A 19,310-nucleotide genomic window follows, 5' to 3' on the forward strand; every position below is an offset into this window, starting at 1 on the left:
TGGTCACACCAAATATTGATTTGATGTAGATTTTTCTTCTGTTCACTCACTTTGCATTTCATTTTGATAAATATAATCTATTAACGTCTATTTTTGAAAGCATTCTTACTGTACAGCATTTTTTCACACCTGCCTAAAACTTTTGCACAGTACTGTATTTGGGAAGGCTATGTAGATAAGTCACTTTCACCATTGAAACAACTTCTGCACAAGCAGAAATCAAAAGTGATTTATCTTAGCATTTTCAAGTGTTTGTTTTTTCTTAGTCACAACCAAAGACAATTGGCACCTAAATAAACAATAATATATGGTATCAAGAGCTCAAGTAATTACCTGTTTTGCAGAAGTGATGTCGTTTTTTTCCCTCCCTCTTATCATAGAAGTGTATATATACACAACAATGACAGATTGTCATTTATCTTCATGCTACTAGGATGATAATTGTTAAGCTTCTATTTTTCATTCAGGTACTGTGTAATTACTCGTAAGTGCTGTCTGACATGTTTTTATAGCTGGTGTTGTGCCCCATAATAAGAGAAGCAAGCATTAGCAGTCACCCCTTCTACATAGTTTGTCAATGCACCGTGGTCCGCACTTCCATTATGATGAATAAAGCTGCCAGCCTGGTACGCTTAGTCCTTTCTACCCTCTTTCAAAGCTGTAATAAGCATTGTTAAATCATTTCCTTCTCTTAATTAAACCATGCTTAGCCGATGACAAAGATTTTTTTTTCTTTTGTAGCTATAAATACCTTAAATGGAAGTGAGGCATGTGGTAACTACACACAGAATAAAGCAAAGGTATTATTTCTGCAGACATGGCTTCTCATATGGAAAATAAAACACAATGTATATGAATAAATGCATTGCAATATACAAAAGTGTCCACAGAAAGGTATTGAAATGTATTTTGTAAATATAAATAAATTGGTTTTAAAATGAATATATACAAAACAAATATTTTGACAAACATGAACCTTGAACAATGTCTTTATCTTTTCAAAATGTATTTCAATATTAATTCAATTTGTCTGGCAATTTTAGCAAATGGTAAATTATTAAAATGTATACTTTTGTATATAATGTATATAAGCATAGGTAAAATTAGCATATGGCAGCAAAACAGAATGTTACCTAGAGGAGTAATTATGAGTTTGTATTCTGTTATACAGAGCACCAAACACGTTGGTGAGCTGATCCAACTGCACTTTGATTCTATTTCTCTGAAGCTTTTGCTTTAAAGCTTGTATTTGAAATCCAAGCTTTAAAGTTTGAATTTCAAATGAAGAAACAACAGTTACAAGAATTGAACCTTGGGGAACCAGCTGCTGAAGGTAGAATAGGATGGGTAGAATGGTTGGTACCTGCTTCCACAGCCGTCACAGTGATATTGTGCCAGCCTGCTGTCTCCCTGTCCAAGATCTTGCCCAGCGTTATGGCTCCTGTCACTGGGTCAATGTTGAAGATCTTCTCCTGGTCAGTGCCACGATCGATGGAGTACCTGATGGACAAAGAGGACTGTTATGCAGATAATCAACCACTGATTGGGGCATTGCCAGTAGGTGACCAACATATAAGGGATGCTTCTTCTGTAAAAGGGTCGCAAAAACTAAACAATAAAATCAATTGATGTGTACAATATGGCCGGCAGGAAAATTCAATCCCCCCCTTGACCCTCAACAGTCCACCCCAAAAAGAATACATTTTACATTATAGATGCTTTCTAATATTTCCTATGCAGAATTAATGAGGCTCTTGATGTATTTCACAACAGAGGAAGGAGCAATTCTGACTGTGCAATCTACTCTATACATTGAGATCCTATGTTCAGTTCAAATATCAAAATACTGCATCGTTTTGTCATTTTGTTTTAAAAGCCCCAACTCAGTAGCTAAAGGTCTGCCATAGCAATACTAATTTGCCACACATTTCAACAGAATTGAGGTACGACAAAATATTTGCAAGCATTATATTGTTTTTATATTGTTCTAGATGTAGTGTTTACATACACTTTGTGAAAGTACAAAAGAGATGTATAATTTAAACTATCCTACATATTTAGTTTAAAATTCCAAGTTTAAGGAATTTGGGCATCTGTGGAATTGAATCCTTTTAAAATATTGTGGCGACCAGCTTTGCAATAAATATGTATACATAATGTTTAAATAATAATTTCATAAATTCAGAATGTATGTGTATGGACCAACGCTAATGCCAGGAAGCTTTTTGAAAATGAATAAGCATAAAAGAGAAGAAAGTACACATAAAAACTCACACAGCCACATCAAAATAAAATAAAAAAGTAAGCCTGTAGCCTGGATTTAAAAGCCGTCACAGATGCTGCCTCCCTAATGTTGTGTGGAATGGAGTTCCAAAGCCAAATGGCATAGTAGCTAAAACCCAAGTCCCTGCAAACGCCAAAAGGATATTTTACGCAGCATTCTGATAAAGTAAAAAAAAAGAGAGAGACAGAGAATTGTTACTTTTCTTGGGATGGGATTGTTCAGAAAAAGCTCCAGAGACTCTCAGAAGTTGATTAAATTCACTCTGAGGTCCCTGGATCCCTATTAAGATTAGTTTTGAGGCTCACATGGTAGTCAGAAGAAATCACAAATTGTGGAATCCCTCTCAGCCGCAGAGTTCGCCACTAAGAAAACTATCCATTGCCTCAAATGCTAAGCAGTTCACTTTCCACTTTGTCCGCCTATCTGAAACAACTTTGCCAACATCCAACAACTGCACAATCCATCCAAGTGCAGTGAACTTTGTTGTGTTTGTTAGAATTTTGGTAACAAATGTCTGTATGAAGAGCTGATATGTGAGACTACTGACTTATATGGAACTAAAAATAAAGCCTTTATTGATACTTTAAAGTTAAAGCTTGTGTGGTGGTGGGAGTTGCAAAACTGATCAAAACACGTCTGCTGGGATGGGAACATCATTGCTGGTTCAGATCCAGTCTATGTGTAACCATAAACAATGTCCCTTAAAGAATTAAAATGTTGACTTAAGAGTGGTGTGACATTTTGGCATGCATTCGGTTCTTCAGCACCTTGTTTCATTGCTGATCTTAAACAGGCTTTTGGGTTCACTCTGAATTGGGTCCACAGAACGTGAAGATTTAGAGAATCGGTTCCTTCTGTATGCTGTGTGATGAGTTTTGTGTGGTTTATCATGATCCAAAACACCTGTCACTGGTCAGCCACCAAATTAGGGTCTATTCAGCAAAGGTTAGGACAGCACCCTGCCCAACTTGAAAGCCCTACTGTTTGTGTTTTATAATGACAGAGAAAAATAGGTATCAGATATCTGACAATGTAGTGGAATATAGTGATACATGGTCATTCCAGATTAGTTGGAATAAACTGGAGGGGAAAGGTGTACAACAGTTCATGTACACCTGAGTATTTGCAAAAACTAGGCGCAGGGGACTTGCTGAATTCATTCAATGAGCAATGGATTTTGTAAACTAGGATAAAGGACTGAACTATATCTATCAAACATTGTATTTATGCCTTGAGGCCTGGCATGCTGAAGATATTGTAAAAAATGACTGCTTGTCATCAGCTCCCAGATATTGCTATTCTTGTGATTGAAGGCATCATTCTATGGGAATTTTAAATCTGTACTTTTATGTAGGAATTCTTCATTCCAAATCCGAAAACAAAAACAGTGAGTAAAATGTGTTTCGAAATACACCTGCACCCTTTTATGTTCAGGCTGTCCCAAAGCTCATGTGGTTTCCAACCCTCTGTGTCTATTTGTGTGGGTTTTAGATTCAGAATAAGATTCAGATGAGGTGACAGCAATTAGCACGGCGAGAACCCCACAATAAAATAGGGAAGGGGTCACCTACTTCCCAGCTGGGCCGTGTTAACCGCATAGGCTAAATAGGCTGCAGCCTAGGGCTTCTCACCACCAGGGGGCCTCAGCGAGGGAAATACAAATGTTAATTATAATGTTGGTTGTTTAGTAATCTTTAGTAAGCTTTTATCCTGCAAATACACCCATACCTATCGTGCCATCGTGAGAATATATTATTACTATCAACACCTATATGATCATTTCTCGCGATGCAATCTTTTCTAAGTTTGACCTTGCGTGGGTATACAAAAATGTCACATCCCCACTCTAAACATGAGAGTGGGCAGGGCCAGCTTGCCCATTGAGCAAGCGTGTGCAACCGCATAGGACGACAAGACATGTGGGCGGCACCATCTCCAAGATTACAAACCTGTCAAAACTAATGACACGTCATGCAGGTTACATCTCCTAAATGCAAGTAACCAATCAGATGTATCAGATACTTTCCTCCCCAGAGCAGTTCTGTCCTAACAGAGTTGGCTTCCAATATCTGGCTTCACTGATTGGGTCATTTACCTCTGCTTGAGGGCAGGACTAAGCAGAGTGACAGTTCAGATAGCCTTTGACAGGTTAGAATTATTTTAAAGAAATAGCCGGCAGAGTAGAAAGTAATACTTCGTTTGGAAACAATGTGGAAGCAGCAATTGGTTGTAAGATCTTCATTGTGAAACATACGTACAGTAAAATACACCATTTTCCTGATGAAGTCCTTCAATTTCTGCACTGCCCAGTAACCACGGAATATGTTTATTTTACTTAGGGATAAAGAAACGCCATACTGTTGTCCCTAATGTGGATATTGCTTTCAGAATATATTTGACTTTCTCAAATGCAAGTGTTGAGAGGACTTTTTCCAACGCTGGGCCTAATCAAAATAAACTTAACACCTCAGTGGGTGGACTGCGGCTTAACCACTTGACTCTGATGTCTATTGAATGTGATTTGGTGTGTCAGAGGGACTTCACCCTTATCAATCAGTTAGTTTGCATCAAAGAAAAGCAGGAAAAAAAATCATTAACATAACATCAGTAAGTCGGATATTTTTCATGTTTTACATTGACCTCACAAGAATCTATTTTTTTTTATTTATTGTCACTTCATAGGCAGTATTTTATTTCTGCAGTTCTGCATGGATCTGTGTGGCTCGAACCAAGGGGAACACTGGGATTTTGCAAATCTGCTTAGAACAGTGGAGATCTACGCTACATGCACAAGACCAAATGTCTGAGTTGCTATCATTTGTTGGTCCTGCCCTTACATGTGTGTAATGACCTAATAACGTTAGGGGCTCATTGGCTGTGCAACACTGGTGTTGTGGTCATACTGGTTGTTGCATTCTGGTTTTTACTTTTTTCTGTGTAAAAAGGGGCTGTTCATAGTCTAGGGCTGCAATACATCTTAACACGGGTCTGCTTCACAGTAGCATGCGTCAGATCCTAAAGAGATCCTGGAGGATGACATTCACTAGTCCACTGGCTGCATAGTTATATTACTGAAACCATCGCTTTTTCCATTATTTCATTTTCATTTTTGTACAGTAGAGGACGGAAGGTTAGAAAAGCTCTTTGTGTGTCTTAGTGCTGTCAACACTGGGTGGTGAGAGAGTTTGTTGTGGCATTATCAGAAACAACATTGTCTGTCTTCTGTCAGATCGGGAGTCCCTTACTGCATGCACTCATTGATGACAGAACAAACACTAAAAGAAGCACATGAGTCGTGTTACAAGGAGAAAGTAATTGGATATTTTAGAATTGTCAGGTATAAAACTGGAGAAGGTACTGTCAGTGAAATTGAACTTGAAAAGATGTGAAACATGTGCAAGGTATATAAAGTGGGAACAAAAATCTGGCATGTTAGCCGCCGGTTCTCAAAATGTGTAAAAAGTGCTGGCTTAAGTTGAATACAGATTTTGTGAGGGTGGGGCAGGAAATTAGTATTCGAAATCCCAATAAGAAGCTGAGAAAAGAATAATAAAAATCCATCAGAGCACCCTGTTGAGCAGACAGACTAATACTACTGTATAAACAAGAGCCGACCCCTTTTAATATGAAACATTGTGTAATTTCAGAGGTAATAAGAGATGCGGAGCGATGCAGGGAACAGGGGAGTAATTTGTTGCTGCTTAAAAAGGAAATCCAAATGACTGTGGCACAATCTTGTGGTTTTGTGCTTTCTCCTGGTCCCCCTGGCCACATGGTTCAGAGCCCATTAGAGCACAGTGGCATTAGTGGGTGAGTGATGGTGCTATGGGCAGGAGGCGGTGGGTTAGCGTATTGAAAGAGGTGATTAAAGGGGTACCAGTGGGTATGACTGCATGCCAGTTGAGCAAGCCTGTCGGCACGCTGCACTTTATTACACCTGGAGCTCTCGTTATCCTGCCTCATGCATTTTTCATGGGGGGTGTAATTTACCGCACAGCTGTGTGCGCCCGTGTGTGTGTAACGCTCACGTTCTTGTGCGTCTGTTTTCCCAGCTTCATAAAGAGTTTCGATTTGCGGGGTTGTCTACAGAGCCGGCTTGAAATTTAACATTGTCTGATGGGGAGGGGGAAAAAAAGGGATTAGCTAGCAGAAAATAAAAGAGAAATTAATAATTAAAATTAAATCAACACAGAAAATGAAACAGAGATGCCAACTGTGCTGGTGCACAAACACAAACAAACAAACAACAGCATTCATCAAAATTGACTGAGCGACCTGTTTGCAGACAGCTTGATCAATGTATACAAACATGACTGTCACATCATTAAATACATAATGTTAAACAATGCTAAATGTATGCAGTGGCACTTGGACCTCAGGTCAATATAAACTGGAATTCAGGAACAGGTTTTACATCCTCAAAATGCCAAATTATACAATATTCATAACCCTCTGTAGGTTTTCTAGTTATTTTTAACCCATCAACTGGAAAAATTGTCGCAAATTGATTACATGATTAGCACAGAGTAGTAGGTCAACTGTATTATTGTCTGAAAGTCTCGAAACAGTGTGTGTTTGCTGTAGGTACTTGACAGATTGCTCATGACATCATACATTATTAACAGCCCTCATGCTGACGAGCAATAATCAACCACAGGTTTATTTAATCATTTAAACACTGGGTTCATTAACGTTTGAAATATCATGTTTTCTGAAAACATAGGGTTATTTTCCTAAAATATTTACCATCAACTTTAAACCTGTTTACTTTGCTGAGGAAACAACATCATACACATTCTACTGGATTTGATTTTGAAGAACTCAATTCAGTTTGGGTCATTTTGTAGCAGTTTATTGTAGCAGAAAATGCTTTATGACTAGATTCTTCATTCTGTGAAGAGCATTGATATCAATCAAATTCAATTTTCTTGCATGCTACAATCTATTTTTATTTATTTACCCCTGCTCTTAACATTAAGAGAGCTGCATTTGCCTCTAAGTCAGGCTATTTTAAGGCATTGACCATGAGATGTGGAGAGGAAAAAATAATAATCTATATATTCCTGTGGAGCTCTATAAATAGATACAGTTGACATAGCTCTAGTTTTGTGCACTATACTGATGATGACAAAGTAGGGTAGTCACAATAATGTCCCACAGAGTACAGGATGTCTCCACACTTCATAACACGTGAAGCCTTGCCTCTTCACTGACATGTCTTAATGGTATATAATGAAAAACTATTTACCTGATCCCCTCAAATGGGATACAGCTCTTAAAGAACTGCCTTTCTACCCATACTGCAAAACATGGTCCCGCTGCACTATTTTAAACACACAGACATCTCCCAGCAGCTGAAAAAAATCCCAAAGAGCTAGAAACAGCTCACCTATACTTAAGAAAGCAACTATAAATGTAGGTACACTTGGAACTTGACTGCACTGCATTATAAACTGATTTAATTTCACTAAGCTCATTAATGGTTGTACACTAGAAAGTGATTCACCAAGATTATTATTTATAAGATCTGTGTGAAAATTACAGGAAGGCATGAAGAATTAACTGATCATCAATTTAAGTGGGATTTGATTAATTGATATTTGCAGACTCCTAAAGTCACCTACATTCATGGCTCAGACCTTCTTTTTGTTCTCCAAATCCATATTTTCTAAGAAACGGGAAAATTAAAAATCTAACTCTTCAGGAATAATTTCAAGCACAATTTGTATGCTCCCACCAGTGCTTCAGGTATTATTGTCTGATAAAAGTGACTTTTAAAACATGTGACGCTCTTGCTGTATCTGTAAGCATAGAAATTTGTATTTATTTTTTTATTATAAATTGAAAAGTGCATAAACATAAAAAACACAAACACAAAGCTACCATGCAATGCATTTGGAATTTGCAGCCGATGGGTAGATGGGTTGCAGTTTAATTGGACCTGGGCCAAAAACAGATCTTCACTCAGTATATTATAAGACCCAAATTAATCCTGACCTCTGGATAAAATCATCTATCAAGCTCACAAAGTCTTGTAAACATGGATTTAACACCTCTTCAATTAATTTTGAAAGCTGACATCCTGTAACATAAAAGTCAATAACAGGTGGTATATAATAAATATGATCAGAAGGCTATAAGGTGTAAATCGATAGTGACGGCATATGTTTTTATTATTATTCCAATTTCGAGGGGAAAATAAAGAAGCACCTCAAATGGATATTGATTTGTCATTGACAAGTGATTCAGCATTGATTAAGTAGCCGACGCCAAAGGGTGTGATTTCAGTTTTTAGGGTCTATAGGCTTCTTGTGGTTTTCATTTAATTGTGAGAACATTTTACAGAACACATTTTATAACCGGCTTTAGGATATGGACATAACACTGCACTTTACCCCAACTCCTGATGAGAATGTGATGGGATCTATAATATTAACAGTGAGGACAAGACCTCCGTTTAACATTATAATAGATTCCCTAGTTATTGTGGTTGGGGATAAAAAAAAACCTATATTGCTTTAAAAATACAAATATAATAATTGGTTGGGCAGGAGAGAAACGTTGAGTCTTATGGACCAAAAGTGTTTCCACATTGCTTTCACGTTCAGCTGAATTCCTCTTGCCCTACCTGACGGGGGCGTTCTCCTGGTCAGGGTCCATGGCCGTCACAACGCCCACCAGCGCGCCCAGCCTGGCGTCCTCCTGCACGTCCATCACCGCACCCACAGGGGGGCGGAACAGGGGTGGCTCGTCGATATCCGTGACGCTGACTCGTACGATGGTCTGGTCGCGAAAGGAGCCCAGGTCCACGAAGCGGGGGTCCACGTGCTTGTTGATTGCCTCCACTACCACGTTGTGCGTGCGCTTGTTCTCAAAGTCAAGAGGCTGGCAGGATGACAGGCACCACAACAACTAAGTAGCCACCCCCCACAGTGTTCCATCATTGTGCACCATATTTGTTGCATTTCAGTCACAACCTCACGTGAATGAAAATGCTAGGACATTTTTGTGGGTGTGGATTGAGGCGATTCTTGTAAAAAACCTAACATTTTCAATCATACTAATAATATTATCCCTTAAGGTTTTGAAAAGAATATATAGCCTCAATTTACAAAGCCTATGCATGTGACATGACATGCTGTGTATGACTCTTATACAAGCAGGAAACTGGAAATGGCTGCTTGAATGACGCGTACAGTGGCCAATAGGCAGCTTTGTTAGACAATGTGGTCATGAGGTTCCATGGTAACAGGCTTAACCCCCTCCCCCTTTGTGTCATATTCTCAAGTTGAAAGATAACTAAATTATGATTTGTCATAAAAAGTCAAGATTATCAGTCCAGACTTAATCCAAGGACATTCCATTAGTTTAACCTGCTAAAATATCCCAGTTTTCCTGGATGAATATTGTCTTGTGCTGCTTTATTGTGGAATGGAGTCTCACCAGAATGTTTAACAGGTGATGCAACATTTGTATTCACTTCGCAGAGACTGTGACTAAAATAACACAAATGCTGAGGACTACATTAACACTGACTCCAAAAGAGAAGCAGAGCTGCACACCACACATTAAAACAATAGCTGTGCAGCCTTCGGGATAAATAGAAGGCACTGAAGTGTTTTGGCTGGTTGTTAAAGGTGACAGGGATGAGGCTCGTGGGGTGGATCAGAGTGGCTCTCTTACCTTGCGCACTGTGATAACAGCCTCTTGGGTCTCGCCATCGGTGCTGACACGGAACAGCTCCCCACCCTCCTCATCTTTGATCAAGTAGCTCATGTCCGTGTTCTCCCCCATGTCCGCGTCCTCTGCCATCACCCGGCCCACCGGAGTGCCCACTGCTGCCCCCTCTGACACCGAAAACTGGTACATCTCTGCCAGAGAGAGGGAGGGATGGAGAGAGAGGGAGAGAAAGGGAGGACATTTAATGCACATGCAGCTGTAATCACCCAGACAGAGAGGAAGAGAAGCAGTGCGTGTCTGGTCTTAATCGTAAGAGAAGGTGGACAAACCTTCGATAGTGTATTGCTTTAAGTGTTATGTATGCTCTTTTTGCTATTGAGGGGGTGGGGGTGGTCTTCTTACTTTTTAAAATATTTAGAAGCAATAGGGCTTTAAACTGACCAGAAACCAATTCATGTGTATGTAATTGTTTTGGTTCAGATGCTTAATGATCTGCAAATGGTGATGTACAGAAAAAAAAAAAATAGGTTCAAGCACTAACACGGTAATTGTGCCTTTTCTAAACACAGCCATTTGTACTAAGCTCTAGACCTCCACGTTAGTTTTATTTGATTCTTTCTCTCCTTTAAACTTGGGAATCTACCTTTTATTTAAGACTATTGCAGTGGTCCTTCAGGATGTTTGTGTCTGGATGCATACCTGGTGTCTTATGAGATCCAGGGGCACACACACATGCACCTAAAGGATTATTAGGAACACCATACTAATACTGTGTTTTACCCCCTTTCGCCTTCAGAACCACCTTAATTCTACGTGGAATTGATTCAACAAGGTGCTGAAAGCATTCTTTAGAAATGTTGGCCCATATTGATAGGATAGCATCTTGTACAGTACAGTGAACTCATTGTCATGTTCAAGAAACCAATTTGAAATGATTCGACCTTTGTGACATGGTGCATTATCCTGCTGGAAGTAGCCATCAGAGGATGGGTACATGGTGGTCATAAAGGGATGGACATGGTCAGAAACAATGCTCAGGTAGGCCGTGGCATTTAAACGATGCCCAATTGGCACTAAGGGGCCTAAAGTGTGCCAAGAAAACATCCCCCACACCATTACACCACCACCACCAGCCTGCACAGTGGTAACAAGGCATGATGGATCCATGTTCTCATTCTGTTTACACCAAATTCTTACTCTACCATCTGAATGTCTCAACAGAAATCGAGACTCATCAGACCAGGCAACATTTTTCCAGTCTTCAACTGTCCAATTTTGGTGAGCTTGTGCAAATTGTAGCCTCTTTTTCCTATTTGTAGTGGAGATGAGTGGTACCCGGTGGGGTCTTCTGCTGTTGTAGCCCTTCCGCCTCAAGGTTGTACGTGTTGTGGCTTCACAAATGCTTTGCTGCATACCTGGGTTGTAACGAGTGGTTATTTCAGTCAAAGTTGCTCTTCTATCAGCTTGAATCAGTCGGCCCATTCTCCTCTGACCTCTAGCATCAACAAGGCATTTTTGCCCACAGGACTGCCGCATACTGGATGTTTTTCCCTTTTCACACCATTCTTTGTAAACCCTAGAAATTGTTGTGCGTGAAAATCCCAGTAACTGAGCAGATTGTGAAATACTCAGACCGGCTCGTCTGGCACCAACAACCATGCCACGCTCAAAATTGCTTAAATCACCTTTCTTTCCCATTCAGACATTCAGTTTGGAGTTCAGGAGATTGTCTTGACCAGGACCACACCCCTAAATGCATTGAAGCAACTGCCATGTGATTGGTTGGTTAGATAATTGCATTAATGAGAAATTGAACAGGTGTTCCTAATAATCCTTTAGGTGAGTGTATTACAGCACTATATTTGACTTAAAACCCTACAGAGCACTTCACCTAATAAAAGTATTTTAAAACAATGTAAAAATAAAAATAAAAATAAACAATAATAAGGGAGAGGGAAACAAAAACTCCTACAGACATGGACGACACACAACAAAGCAGCAGTGCTGGCCAGAGGAGGCCACCATTTACAGAGGAGGATGTCCAAGTGCTGGCTGAGCAGTATATTGCCCACGATGACATCCTGAGCAACCGTACGGCATTGCGGGAGATCCTCTTCATGACCCACGCAGTCAGTGCAGTTGGGGGACACAACAGGTCGGATGCGGAGGTGATGAAGAGGGTCAGTGGCCTCAACACATACACAGACAGACCTTTTGAATATCGGGGCCATGACGATTAATGTCAATACAGCAGAAGTTTAAATTTAGAAGAGATTCAATGTATTCAATTTTAATTAAGTTATACAGCTACAACTGGTGTCTCCCAAAGTGTACTGGAATCATGGGGCAGCACTGGTGCAACACTTCTAAATCAAAGAAAGCACATGTTGCACCAATTTGCGGTTTTCACTCGATGTTCAGAGACCGCTCTTGTTTCAATGAAACATCAAAAAGCCTTTCAATTTTTATTTTCCGTTTAATGTATTAATTCAAACTGACCTTCCCTGTGACCTTATGAAAATAGACACTGCTGAAACTAGGTCTCAGATGTGTTCTCCCTTTGGCCAGTTGCTTTAATTGTATTAATCTGAACTTTCGTTCCTCACCCCAGATCTCAATGCAACAGTACACTTACAGACACTGTGCCAGGCATCCTAATGATCAAATATAAATCAACAGGCAATTCACTGTGTCTTGTGTTAGGCAATAAAAGAACCACAGTCAGTGGGATAGATTGTCTAACTCTCAAAGAACAGCCTCAAACTTCAGATAACAAACTATTATCTTCCACATACGTGAAGCATAAAAATGCGCTTTCGGGTTTCATAATGGACAGTCAGTGTAAATGTTATCAGGACACAATGTGGATATAAGATACTATTATATAGCACACAAGTCAATTTGTTAAGGTTTGTCAAATATGTATTGTTATGTATATATATGAATATTTTATAGTGGTAGCAGCTACATATTGCTCCTGTACATATCAAATTCCATGGTTAATATTGCTTCAGGGGACGTGTCATTATATTTGTGAACGGAGTGTGAATTATTATAAAGTTAAATATATAAAGCATTAATACAGTGTCCACTGTAGAAAAACAAAGGAAAGAGATTCACCATGTGATCTGGGGAATACACTCCAAGCAGAGCTATATGGATGCTTTATAGATTTCATGAACCCATTCTTGAAACAAAAGGTGTTTTTCTTGTTGCCAATGACTAGCACTGAATATTGCCAAAACCCTCCCTCGACTTGAAAAAGAGCCACAAGAGACTGCCTTGAAAAAATCACCTCTATCGGAGAAGCATTAGGCTAAAAACAGGTTTTAACAGAGAGGGTGGGAGAGAGTGGACAGCGAGACGGAGAAAAATTGAGGAAGAGAAGAAGAGACCTGAGAGAAATGGGGATGTGGATGGATGATATAGACTGTCTTCCCCCCGCTGTAATATAACTAGTGCTGCCTTTTTTCCCACAAACAGATGCTAAGGTTACACAAAAAATGAAAGAGAGAGACAAGGAATTAAGAAAGAAATCTCTTGTGAACAAGAGCATATATTCAAACACTGGTTTTAAAGAGTTCTATAAACACATGCTTTTACACTACGCCTTCATGCATTCCAGTCACACATGATTTAAACTAATTATCCTCCAGGTGAGAGAGACAATGTGTTGGTGCGGTTTTAATGTCATAAACCGCTATTTTTATTGAATCTTCCTGTAATGGTAATAGTTGATAAACAAAATGAGCCTTTGGGAGCTCCAGGAGGCTGTTTAGAGCCCAACTCACGCTGCATACGTGGTTGTTTTCTAGACTCTATGGGGGACAAGCTTTTGAAGCCAGCCCAGTGCCTGATGGGAGAACAAAGGCACTACACATTTGATGTCTTCACTCTAAATTATTTCTGATAGGCAAAACTCAGCCCGGCTTTGATGGGGGGTCAAGCTAACCCCACACTTTTTCACCTTTAAAGGTGTGAATTCAAGTTCAGACTGGGTCACAAGAGATAACAAGCACGTTCAAAACCTGCTATCTCTAAGGGCCATCTTTAGTGGAATGGCAACACTGCTCCTTTCCCCAAAGGTCAAGCTTCTTTGGGAATAAGTGCCATCTGCAGTTTTGAAAGCTTCAAGCGAGAAGAAAAACAAAACTGCCAGAGAATACCCGCTATAACACAGCCTGTCATGTTAGGGGTCATAACAATGGTCATCGAACGAGAAAGAGTTGCATCGGAGTGGTTGGATTGCTGTTTTAAGGCCTTCACACTTACAGGGGAGATTTTTAAGTCTTAGTTGAGTTGTGAATTGAAGTAAATAACATATCAGCTTTAGTAAATCAACCTAATGTGTGGTAACTTAGGTGCCTGGAAACCTTCTGCTTAAACAAAAATTGTATTATTAGTTAATATTAAACAAAATGTACAGTTCAGATCTACAAGCACCCCCCCGACTTACAAACCCCCACATTTATGACCAATGTTTTAATGCAAAAAAAATGCTTTATTTAGTTTTCCTCCATTTCTGTAGTCAGTTTAGGTATTTTCAGGGGTATGAAATGGATTTCCAGGAACGGACCCGTCCTTTATAACATCGCACCTATGGGAAATAAGAGTTCAGCTCATGACGGCTCTCCAGGAACGAATTAGGTCGTAAGAGCAGGTGTTGTTTTTCTGGAAATTAACTCAAAATTTCTAGTCAATGTCATAATTTGTATCCTCTCCCACCACCCTAGCCCAGCAAATTTCTGAAATAACTTACTCTGGGGAAACCGGGGAGGATTGTCATTAACATCGGTGATCACTATGGTGACAGTCGTCGAGCCAGAGAGACCGCCCATCTGGCCCGCCATGTCCGTTGCCTTGACGACCAGCTCATAGCGATCCTGCGTCTCGCGGTCCAGGTCAGCTACAGCAGTCCGGATCACACCTGGGGAGGGGTTCAGAGAATGAGAGGTCATCGCTGCTGTTCAAAATAAGTTTGATACTGTTACAGCCCAGATAGCCAGACGTTGAAATATCAGGACTCTGAATATCAGAATAGAAGAAAAGGTGAAGTTTACTTTCAAGCGTAGATGAAACGTTCAGAAAATACAACCACAAATACATATTCACAGTTTTCCTGTATAACACGGAAGAAGAAAACAAAAACACTGATTAATCCCTTTACAGTATTTTCAGTCCAGTGGAATGCAGGATAAAATAAAAAAGGCAAACAGAAGTGTAGAATTGAGAACAAGGGAAGTAATGTTCAGACTGTACAATGCACTAGTTAGAGCTCATCTGGATACTGTGTACAGTTCTGGGCTCCACACTTCAAGAAAGATATCGCTGCTCTAGAGGCAGTTCAGAGGAGAACAACCAGACTTATTCCAGGTCTGAAGGGAATGTCCTACTGAGAGACTGAGGGAACTGAACCTTTTCACCCTGGAACAGAGGAGACTACGTGGGGACTTGATCCAAGTCTTCAAAATCATGAAAGGCATCGACCACATCAAACCAGAGAAGCTTTTCCAGATCAGCAGGGACACACGCACCCGGGGACACAAATGGAAATTGGCTTCAAGGCATTCAAGACAGAAAACAGGAGACACTTCTTCATACAGAGAGGCATCACAATCTGGAACAAACTCCCCAGCGATGTGGTTAAAGCTGAACATTTGGGAAAATAGACTGGATAGGATCCTTGATCACTTTGTTATTAATGGACACCAAACGAGCACGATGGGTCGAATGGCCTCCTCTCGTTTGTAAACTTTCTTATGTTCTAAAATCCTTTTTTCAAGTGAAAAAGGGCTTTAAATATCTCTGATTTACTGATCTTGAACCCATTTCTGAAGACTGGGAACACTGGCTAATGACTGAGTAATAAGTTATTACCTGAAGAACTAAGAACTAAGAACTAAAAATTTAAATACAGTAATTATAGATAAATTACATTTAATTTCATGTACAAAACCCACTAAGGTGCATGAAGCAGAAAGGACACATGATTAAGAAAAAATGCTACATCAGCACCTAGGTGTTGATAAAAATCAGGGCTTTATTTCATGGCTGTTCAGCTGAGCATTTCTTGCAATACTTTATCCTTTCTGGCTCATGCTCCTCAGGGAGTTTGTTAAGTTGCATCCATTTTCATTTTATATTGAATTAATATATTCCAGACTATGTAAAGTCCCACCAAAAATGTTATTAATGTATTTTGGAAGTATTTGGAAGAAGATGAAAAACAAGAGAGAAGATCTGGGGTTTCCAAAAGCAGTCATCATCAGACATGGGCTGCAAGTGTATCATTTTACATTTCATCTTCCAATCTTTATTCCAGACACACTGCCTCTAAAACCTGCCAGGAACTGTAATACAGAGGTCAGACTGACTGGGTTATGTGCATTGATCTGCCATCAGGCTTCAATTCAGTATAGTATCTCCTATGGATTTTACAACTAAAAGAAACTGCAGGTGCTAAAGACCTGTTTTAAGATCACAGATAACCTTTGTTTGATCAGGTAACCTATGTTGTTAGTAGACAATACCAGTGTTACTGTGAATAGAAAAAAACCTGTTATGCGATTGAGAAATAACAGAAATCAATACTTTTAATAAAATTTCTTATATTTGCTATCAAATGCTTTATTTGGAATTGACTTTTTTTTTTGTTGGCTTGTGCGGCTCAGCTCAACATATGTTCGAATTTGATTTCTTACTTTCCTGCCTTTAGGATGAAGAATATATTGATATCAGATGTGCTAATTAAATTAAACTGTTTCCTTCAGTGCAGCAAGTGACATTTGCTTATTTTCATTTTTAAAAACTCAGCACAGAAATCATTTTATTACAGTCTGAAGATTTTTGTATTTTCACACAGCTGAAAATATAATTTTGAGATCTTTACATATTTCCCCCACACTCTTGTTCTATAAAAGCACACACAAGTGAAAATTGTAAAATGGCTTTAGAACTCATCTACACTAGATTTGAAAATCAATTAAATATATTCCACTCCTTATAAATATGTATATTATTTAAGTAGTTTCACTAGGTACTTATAAAAAAAACTGTTAAAAACAACAATAAATGCAACATATTTATTATGTATATTAATTCATAACAGCACTTCAGAATAATTTGACACAAATATCTGGTAATAGTCTTTGTATAACAAGCTATTCCCTATTTCGCAATTTGATGTTTTTCATTTAAATGTTGTTTGATTATTATCAATCCATCAATTTTCAATAACCACTTCACCCAGTTTAGGATCACAGTGAACCAGACCGGGCAGACACAGGGTAGCAGACGCACGCACGCACACACACACACACAAGTGGAAGTTATAAGGTGGAACAAAGTAGAGCAAGATTCTACAATACAGTAAATGAGATGCAACCAAAATAGCAAACATGTAGAACCAACAATTAACCAGTGATCTGATCTTCAGTCTTGGCCACTGTGAAGTATTGTAGTGATGTGCTGGTGATAACAGTTTATAGGCTCCAAAGCAGAGAGGTGACATTTCACAGGTGTGCATCAGTGCGGTGTCCACAGTCTCTGAATTGATGGGACTCAGTATTTCCTATTGTACAGGATTTAATTTGAAGGAAGAGTGTCACACCTTTGAACACACAATCTACTTCTTTGCAGGAGGGATGAAAGCGAGTACCAGTGGCTCGAGAGACAGCTCAATAGCCAATAAAAAAAGCAAAGCAAAGTCCTAATCAGCTTACCCACTCTTGATATTAAAAAGTCTGAGAAGCTTTTTGCACCTTCCCCTCAACACTATATCTTTCCCTATCACATTTCCTCTCATGAAAGTTTGAGAACTCATTTCGGCAGCCTTGTAGTTATTTAGAGTGGCATATAATCGAAGTCAAAAAGAACAGCAGGGAACTGTGCAGCCATCACACAACAAACACAGAAAGAAAGAAACGCAGAGGGTTGCCGGATTTCTCCGTTCATTCTCATCCTCTCTTGCTGCCGATGAAGCTGGAATAGCAATGAAACTGCCCAAATCTGACAATGGCAAAATTAGCTCAAATTATATTCTACCAACACTTTCATTAAGGAATAGCGATTACTTTACTCTTCCTGTGTGGACAATTACAGCACAATTTGCAAAGTTTTAGTTTCCACACGTCGTTTGTTTTTTATAATCTGTCTAAACCTGCTGTTAAATTTGTTCAAAAAAGCTTGAAAAGCTAAGAAATACAGAGTAGATTTAATATGCCATCAGAGTGAAAATTAATTTCATTACAATCAGGTGCTACACAGCGACACACCTGCTCCAGCTTTGCTCATCTCACTGTGCAGAATGAAAAGTCATTCTAGCTGTTAATTGAAGTTGTTTTGTCAGCACTAGAGACGTTAACAGGCCTCTCTCTCTTCGACTTTTTGTTCCAACTGTAGTTCCTTTACTTTAGCTAATATTTGGACCACCTGACTGAACTATTTACTCGTTTTTTAAAGAAAAGAACATTGTTTTACGTTAAACTTTAGCAGTGACCCTGTGCAAAGTGCTGAGATTCAATACAACTAATTTCAGAAGCTGTTCAATTGGTGGCTTCCAGGATTGTGAAGGAGATAAATAAGATAAATGGATACAATTTACATTTTATGGATTTATTTATTATAAAAATCTAAATTGTATACTTAAAACCAACCACATCAGCAGAACAGGGGTTTTCCACATTGGCCCTGGGGAGCTTGGGTACATTCAGTTTTTCACATTTCTACCAAACCGAACTGAAGTTAATACAGGTTACCAATAAATATGATCATATTTAGGTAGTATACATGTCAACAAACAAAAAACATCAACACATCAGTTTCAGTGAGGACTCGGCAAGGCATATATACAAATATAAATATGTGCATACAATACACGATTGTATATGTAAATACATATATTGAGAACATATCATCTCCTTGCACACAAAGTCATGCTGCAGGAAGTTAGCAAAGTTAACAGACATTCTGTAAATATGTGTCTGACATTCAGTAGGAAATCAAATTGACTGAGCCCGCTTACAGCTGAAAGTTGCAGATTTACTTAGGTGATTGAACAAAAATGTGATAAAGCTGACAGCATGACAGGCAGAAAATTAGGTCCCATGTATCTCATACTTTCTGTACGCATTTATAATGGTAACGTGAGCCCATTCGTTGTATTTCTGCATTTATTTATATACACACATATACAGAGAGAGATATTTAAGCCTTCCTTTTGACACTCATATAAAAAAGAAAAAGGACCTATTTAGTGCTTAATTATTGTTCTGGTGTTTTGTAATCAAGATTAGATCACCAATTCAAATTCACCTCCAAAAGTGACCAATTATGACAATCAATTACT

At 39.0% G+C, this 19,310-nt stretch overlaps 1 protein-coding gene across 1 annotated transcript in view; it reads right to left on the minus strand.

Moving 5' to 3' along the window:
- The window catches only part of cdh22 (cadherin 22), a 163,092-nt gene that overhangs the window by 90,209 nt on the left and 53,573 nt on the right, over positions 1–19,310 (minus strand). Inside the window, exons 4-7 of the mRNA XM_066702633.1 lie at positions 14,724–14,891; positions 9,968–10,155; positions 8,913–9,169; positions 1,364–1,500 (exon numbers count right to left, since the gene is read on the minus strand). Coding sequence (XP_066558730.1) covers positions 1,364–1,500; positions 8,913–9,169; positions 9,968–10,155; positions 14,724–14,891 — 750 coding nt within the window. The remainder of the gene's footprint in view (positions 1–1,363; positions 1,501–8,912; positions 9,170–9,967; positions 10,156–14,723; positions 14,892–19,310) is intronic.

The sequence above is a fragment of the Amia ocellicauda genome, chromosome 4, assembly GCF_036373705.1.
Source record: "Amia ocellicauda isolate fAmiCal2 chromosome 4, fAmiCal2.hap1, whole genome shotgun sequence".
NCBI lineage: Eukaryota > Metazoa > Chordata > Actinopteri > Amiiformes > Amiidae > Amia > Amia ocellicauda.